The sequence below is a fragment of the Thermobia domestica genome, chromosome 18, assembly GCF_964235325.1.
Source record: "Thermobia domestica chromosome 18, izTheDome1.hap1.1, whole genome shotgun sequence".
In the NCBI taxonomy this organism is placed as follows: Eukaryota; Metazoa; Arthropoda; class Insecta; order Zygentoma; family Lepismatidae; genus Thermobia; species Thermobia domestica.
In genome coordinates this window covers 26,680,372-26,688,817 of record NC_137471.1, presented here as the reverse complement: position 1 = coordinate 26,688,817, position 8,446 = coordinate 26,680,372, and the positions used below count along the sequence as shown (strand labels likewise).

Genomic DNA, 8,446 nt, shown 5'->3' with positions numbered 1-8,446 from the left:
CTCACTCATGTTTGTTGTGCACTTGTGCTTAACTTAAATGTATTCTCTCTCTCTCTCTCTTCCTCTATGGCCACAAAAGCTCTCCATTGACTTCTGTCCTTATCCAATTCAATCCAGTTTCTACTCTGCATTTCTATTTCTGCTAGGGCCTAGAATTTCCTAATGGACATTTCCCGATTGGGTTTCCAGTTAAAACTTTGAAAGCGTTCCTACTTTCTTCCATTCTGGCTACATGACCTGTTCACCTGAGCCTCCTAGACTTGATGACTCTAACGATGTTTGGTAAACCGTATAAATTATGTAGTTCCTCCTTATGAAGTTTCCGCCATTCCCGTTCCTCTTGGGTCCAAATATTCGTCTCAGAATTTTATTCTCAAATAATTACAGTCTGCGTTCTTCCTTCAGCGTAAGCGACCATGTTTCACAACCATAAAGCATAACAGGCATGATTATCATTTTATGTATTTTAAGACTTAAATTCCTTGACAGAATTCGCGACGACAAAATATTTTGAACTGAATAATAACAAGAATTTCCTGATTTTAGTTGACATTTAATTTCTTTGTGGGTATGATTTTGGTCTGGTAATACTGATCCAAGATATTTGAAAGTATCCATTGTGTCAAAAGTATTAATTGACTTTTTAACGCTTTCATAATTTGCCGTAACTTCCTTGTATGTAGATTTCTCTGCATTCACTCATGTCCCTGCAAGCGTTTAATAAGGCTTCTGCATTTCTTTCGATCGTTCTATCAGATTTACATCATCAGCATACACCATAACCTGGTGAATACCATTCAACTCTAGGCCCTGGTTCCTATCTTTGATTTTTCTTATAGCGTACTGCAGAACAAAGCATAATAATAAGGGCGATAACGCATATCCTTGTTTCAAGCCAATCTCGACGTGGAAGCTCGTATTTTTCTACTCGGACTTTACTCTGGAATTCATGTTAACACTTAATAAATCTAGCTCTTTCGGTATTCCAAATTCTGTAAGAATGTTGTACAAGTTTCCCTCCTTACCGAGTTTTAAGCCTTTCTAAAATCAATAAACAGTTAATGTACTGGGTAATATATGCCCATTTCTTTTCGAGTATTTGTCGAATGGTAAATATCTGGTCGATTTCGATTAAATTCACACTGATAATCTCCAATAATTTCATCTGCATATGGGGTCAATCTTATTAATAGAATGTTAAGAGAAATACCTCGATAATTATTACAATCAATTTTGTCGTCTTTCTTGTGAATTGGAACAGAGATTGATTCTTTCACTCTTTTTAAATGTATTGCATATTTTTTTCTTTTTTGTAAAAGAAAAAAAAATCTTAGGGGAAGGCTTTGTACCTGTGAACACTTTTAGAGTCTTCGAAATTTTGGTGCTAATATTCAGCACTTTTTCCCCAATTTTTGTCGTACATTTGAAGTGTCATTTCTTTGCTATCAGATAGGATGATTTTTAAACGTGTTAATTACATAATTACAATAGCTTTTATAAGATAAAATAAGAACAAATCCGTTTTGTTCACAGGTACATTATGGTCGTGTACCTTTGAACAGACCCTCTTGTACCTTTGAACAGTGATAATTACAATGTTTCTCCGGCAATAATATAAAAAGAAACCACAAATATTAACAGTTATAAATTGCAATAAAAGGTTTAGCTATAAAAAGTTCCCCAGAATTAAAATTTTATCAATTAAATTAAAAATTAAAGAGAAGTTCTAACAAAAACTTGTGAACAATAAAGTTGAGCATATACAAGTCTTAACATTATGTTATATAATAAGCTAATATATAGAAACTACTTAAAATTATAATTAATAACTTTATATCCTAACCTAACCTATATAAAATATATCAATTGTTTTAACTACATTGTGTAGCTTTAAACAGTATTATTTATCGTTCAAAGGTACACGATGCATTAATGTTCATAGGTACAAGAGGGTCACCATTACGAAAAAAAGTTCTCCACTAGCTTAAATATTAAACAGAAGTTAAAACTAAAAATATTACTCTATTCACCAATGATTCTACCCCAAGTTTGGACAAATAAATATCACAAGTTGCGAAAACCGAAGAGCATAAAACTCAAAAGGGAACTACAAAAAAATCTTCGTTTTGGGGGTGAAAAAATTAAAAGGAACATTACTCGACACAACACTCAGTAAACAACAGCCAAAGGTGTTTGTAGTGCTTTTTTTTATTTAATCTTTCAAATGAATTTTAATCATTGCACCTAGATAGCTCTGAATTCGAGAAAAGCACAGGTGTCCAAAGGTACATTGTTTCAAAGGTACAACGCCTTCCCCTAACTATATGTTGAATTTTCTTGTTAAAAATTTAGAAACCTTCAGCATTGGATAAACCGTGATGGTGGTTATATATTCTACAGCCTAGGAAACCATACGCTCAGATGAACCGTCTATTACGTATATGATCCATGAACAGAAATTTCGATACTTTCCCGGTTCTGAACAAGCTTAAGGAGCAGTCAGTGCATTACAGAATTTGGAGCTTTACCGATTTTGCAGATCCGAAGCACCTGATAGGTGGTAACATATTATTACGTATGTGATTAATCAGTGAAAAATTTGTTCGAAATATTCATACAATGTATATGAAAGTTAAAACTTAACTGAAAAATTTCAAGAATGTACAGAACCACCCGAAACGAAGCTCTTAATGTGCAGATTTCTCTCATGTTTTTCTTTATTTTGCTTCAAAAAGAGGGTGTATGATATTTTGAAGTAAAAATACTACATACAATTTTGCTAGTTATTTGTGTACCATTTTTTAAAGTACTTATTGTATATAAGAGGTTAAAATATTATTACATATATTGGCTAATCCCTTGGAATTCGTAATGTAAATATGTTAAGAATTAAAAAAAAAAAAAATCTTTTTTGAAATTCATGGTTTATTTTCGAGGTTTCATATTATTATCTGCATCAGCCACTATTTAAATGAGTTTTTTGTTGTAGAGAAGCGAAACAAAGTCTGCTTTATCAGTTTAAAGCAAAATTTTCAAAAAAGCCCAAAATTTCCCAAGCAAAAAAGCGAAGCAGAAAAAAACGAGTTTTTTTTCAAAAAAGCCGTTTTTTTCCGAGCCCTTGCATCTCTAGTTGATAAGTACTCTGCAAAAATTGTATTCACTAAAAATGCTAGTATTTCAGTTACATGCATTAACTGATATAATTGTTGTTGTGAAAATAATATTTACCAGTACAAAATCAAAGAAAAATCCGGAAATTTCAGATATAAATGCAAGAAACAATTAGAGCAAAGGAAAATGGATAAATTTTATTTGGTTAGTGAGCATATTTATGTTTCTGGTTGATTTGCAATACTTTTCTTTGAATAAAGTTTGTTACAAACCTCAACACACATTTCCCAAAGAAAATATTTTATATATCGAAAGACGTTTGAGAAAAGAACCAGAAAATACAAATATGTTCACTGAGCGCCAAAATGGATGCACTCTTAAGTACAATAAATCTTCCCCCCCCCTGGTCTATTACTATAATTAAATACCATATTCTTACTTCATTAGACAGACGACTGTTCATTTATATATGAAAATTCTTGGGTAGCAACTTATACCTAGAAAAGTACCCTAGCTACTTTGGTCAGTACTTGTACCTAGGTACATTGTCCAGCTAGAACCTAATACCTGTACCTAGGTACAATTTTGGTCAGTGCCTTGCACCTATACCTAGGTACAAAAAATGAGTACATAAACGCAACACTGATTATAATTTTCGTATTTATAATTCCTTTCCTATGAAATTTACCACAAATATACATTTCCCGATTATACACATGGTATCAGTATTAAAAGTACCCTGCAAAATCATTATCAAATTATATTCTTACAAGAAGACAGTTATAGATATGCGACAATCATTTTGGACATGAGTGTACATATGACCGCGCTTCACAGGCAGTTCGGCGGGAATTTCAAGCTTGAAAAACGTTACGATTAAAAGAAGAAAATTTTTCAAAAGAAAAGAAAAAGAAAAAGAAATTTTTTCCCTGGGTCCTCAACATTCGTTGAGGTTGCACTCTCTTATGGGCGGCCCTGAGTTCTGGGTTTCTACACAGCAGTTTCCTACCCGTTAACTTAAGTAAGTTTTCAAGAGTTTCTTCAGGACTGAATGGTTGGTGTTCACATCTTTGGTGAGGAACAAACCAATAATACCACGTGTGATTTGGACTCTTTCTCTTCTGAAAAGGCAAATGTTCAACTCCAATAACCAAGCATGAGAAAGTTTCGACAACCGAAAATCTGCGCTTCTGTTGATAATCGTACTTGATGCTGTACACATAAGCAATTAGCTATATGGGAGATAGTAGCGTACACAAAAGGGGGTTTAAACAAAACGTTATGAAACAATATACATTTATCATATTAGAAAATATACAAACATCTTGAAACGACATCAACTTCGGAGTTTGAACCTCCCCTTGAAGAAACTGACCGCACTCCATGAAGACACAAGACACTATAAATTATAATTATGGCGCGGTAGATTAGTAGTAAAGCGTTCACTTACTACGTAAGAGGGTTCCCTTGTTCGATTGTGTGAACTTGTATGGGCATCATCGTATCCATTGGGTTTTCTCGAGATTTTCTCATTCTCTTCCACATTTCCATTGCACCAATTCTCTCATAATCATTAATGTAAATTAATTATGTGTCTCATTTAATCTTAAGTATATCCCATTCCACATTACTGAAATATGCATTTTAGCATAGCGTATGTATAACTTCCTTTACATCTGTATGGACTGCCACTCCAGTCCATACAGGTGTATGGACTGTAGGGACTGTATGGACTGTATGGACTGTATGGACCTGTATGGACTTCCACTTGTTTCTCGTGCTCGCAATAATGCATGTTGCAGGATGGCCTGGCTCAGAAACTAAGTAATTTTCCCCATACGTCCATATGAACTTTTTTTGCTTTCTTATTTTGACCTGAGAAATGATCTCTCATAGTTTGTCATTATAATTCATTAACACCCTGTATATTTATTTTGCGTTTCTGTCACACAGTTGTCAACTCAACTTCAAAAACAACAAAGAATAACTTTATTTAGTCATTTTATTGCAAAACAACATGTAAAAATTACATTGTAAAAAAAAACATAAAAATAAATAGAACATACTATTAATGTGCAACTAGATGCCGTTACAATACAATAACTATCGCTCAATCAAATGCAAATATGTTACGTGAAACGTATTGAGTACTTCTCTTGTGGTTGTCTTGATTTCTTAAAAGGTTCTGGGAGCGGTACAGGTTCTGTTTCTTCTGATTTAAATGGATAATGCCATTTGTGAGGTAGGCATTGCGCTTCACTCATTTCTACGATAACATTGGCCAAAGTTTGGGCTGTTTTCGCCAGGAAATCAGGGTTTGCGAATTGTACATCTTCATTATTTGCTGCCGAATCACACGTATAGTGGTAACATTTTTGCATTACTCCACGGTATGGTCCTGAAATAATCAGAAAACGAAATTAGTAGTACACAAAACAATAACCTGTGTACTTATGAAAAAGATTCCCACATATATACATGCAATAAGGAATTCTAAAAATTTATCGTAGAATTAAATTTCAGTGTGTATTAAATACAGTTAATTGTGAACGGCTCGTAGCCCTGTGCAGGCCTGCAACCAGAGGGGGCTAGGGAGGCCTGGCTTTCCTAAACTTTTTCTGGTCCTCCAGACCACAATACAAGAAACACAATTTAGATATTTGTAAGAGAATTTTTAATGACTTGGGCCCCGTAACAGATTCATAACCCCCCCCCCCCAAAAAAAAAAACTTCTTTGGCTGGTTTCGGGCCTGGTCCTGTGGTCCTTCTACTGGTGTTAAAGAAAATCAGATTAAAATTACAAAATATATAACGAAAGCTAGTTTTTTTTTTTTTCAAATATAAAGTTTATTTTGACAGCCAGAATGTAGTAAAATAAATAAATTTTAGTTTTATCATTTTGTAAAAGATGTCAGAAAATGACGTTTCAGCATTTTTCATATCACAACACATTTTCCAGAACACTTAAAAAGTATTGCAAAATAACAGTGAAAATACAGTGTGTTTACTTTTATTTGCTATGCTGTTACCACTTGTACAGGAAATTGAAATGTATGGAATATGAAATTCTTTAATCAAAACTGCTATTATCCTTGGGAGTGGTAGTTACTTTACTTGTATTTCGAGGAAAACATTATCATATACAAAATAAAAATATAATTCAGGTATTTAATGAATTGTCAAACACACACACACACATCTTAAACATAATATACACTTTTATTCTTACGACGAAATATATTATTTATTCTTTTGTGCTTAAATAAATATTTCCACATATATAAAATAATGATAAGCTATTATTCTTTCAAAGTAAATGGATTAATGCTAATCAGAAATCGAAATGATTATTTTCCACAGCAAAAGAAAATTATGTTGTTTAAGATTGGTGTAAATGGACAAGTTTTGTCGCTAGATGTCTCTACAGTCTTCGTACCTCTCTCATGCATTTTTTTACCTTTCACAAAAACTCGCGATTTCTCTTACAAATTTCAACCTAGAAACTTCACATTTTTAGAGAAGGAACATCATAACATATCGAAGGCAAAAATCCGTGCCGATTTTTTTTTATTTAGAATTTACTTCGTTGTTGACATGGCTTGATTGTTGAAATTGATATCGAAACGTTTAACAATATAACTGTTTCAAGAATGAAGAAAATTCTAAATAAAAAATCGGCACGGATTGTTGCCTTCGATAAGTTATGAAATTCCTTCTCTAAAAATTTGGGGTCTCTAGGTTGAAATCTGTAAGAGAAATCGAGAATTTTCGTGAAAGGTAAAAAAAATACATGAGAAAGATACGAAGACTGTAGTGACATCTATCGGCAAAACTTGTCCCTTTAAACCTCCTTAATATTTTTCCTAAATTAATTACTAAATAAGAAAAAAATTGCAATTCGAAATACTATAACAAGTGACTGCCTAGTTTCATCTCAATGGCCATACTGTGAATAATTGAAGGTATTTGTGGTTGAGAACGTCAACGTCTGTTTGGACTATTGCCCGACATCAAAGTTTTCATTGACGCAAATCCCGATGAAGTACGGACGAGGGAATTCGAGCCCACTCCTCCCTTTAAGCTTCCCAGAGACCAGTTAGTGTAAGCGGGTGACGGTGTTGGAGAATCTTTGAGACAGGCCAACGCCACAGACATTCATTGAACTGGAATCAGGGCTCTTCAGACAAATATTTTGAAACGGAATGACTCGAATTCCTAATTCACGCTCCCTTTCCAGACACAAACACAGAGATGGTCCAGCGGGATGACTAAACTATCCGTATAGATCCTCACAGTAAAATTGTGAGATGTTGACCCGAGAAAATCCCGTTTTTTAATCAACTTTGCATGTGCAGCAACTTCTCCGCATAACTAAACCCCGCAATAACCATAAACCCGCGCGGGACACTTTCCCGGTATTGGCGAACAAACTTGCAGAGGCCCTTGGCATTGCTGTTAGCCTCCGAATGTGACTAGACAGCTGTCTGCTACTTGGACCTCTCCACGTCCTTTTCATAGTCTCCTGCAGTACGTTTTTCGTTTGGCAATGTGGCATGGAAGCAAGCGCTGGACCCACGTCAGCAGGCGTCGCTTACAAATTGTATCAGCTTCCCTTCACCAGATGTCTGCACCAGATCTTTTCAAAAACAGCCTTTTATCTGACGACGAACTAGGCCTTCTGGAGTAGAAACGAAGAAATATGGATGAGAAGACAAGACTTATTTTATTTGTCCCAAGATGATACGCAATGATTGTTTAGAATATTTCAAGGCCTGTCTTGAGCTGGAGTAGTCGGAAAAAGAACTCTGTACAAGACGTCTGTGGTACCGTTTGAATTTAAAGTAATTTAATTTGGTGTCGACGTTTTATTTTTCTCATCGTAAATCTCAAGCAATTTATCGAAAAACTTCTACCGTGGAAGATACAAAGATCAGCTACAAACCTAGTACACACAGAGAATAACTGCTTGTGTAGGAAACACAGGAATTGTCATCTGTTTTCTTCTTGCAGTAAAGATTAAGTCAATAACAAAATAGACTATAAATATGAACATCAACACCGAAAGAAAAATCTATCGGAGTACAGCATCGTCAGACAACAACTATAATTACTCGCACAAGGTTCACACCAGAACTACGTGCTGTTTTGTTCTAAAGTCTATATTTTTTGTCATTTCAGGAAAGCAACTGCGGCATCGGGTTACCTCCATCCTGCGTCTCTAATCATTGCATGTTTTGCTTACTAGGTGGCAGCAGTTGAGTCAGTATCTAAACGAGTAAGACGTGGTTCCTGATACTGCTCGAGGACATGGAATTTTCAGTTGAAGAGCAACGGG

General features: G+C 34.6%; 1 protein-coding gene across 1 annotated transcript in view; it reads right to left on the bottom strand.

The window, feature by feature from the left end:
• Positions 1–5,108: 5,108 nt before the first annotated feature.
• LOC145676154 (uncharacterized) overlaps positions 5,109–8,446 on the bottom strand; it is a 96,347-nt gene continuing 93,009 nt past the window's right edge. The window contains exon 4 of the mRNA XM_081747057.1: positions 5,109–5,509. Within this exon, the coding sequence (XP_081603183.1) occupies positions 5,241–5,509 (269 nt within the window). The 3' untranslated portion in view covers positions 5,109–5,240. The remainder of the gene's footprint in view (positions 5,510–8,446) is intronic.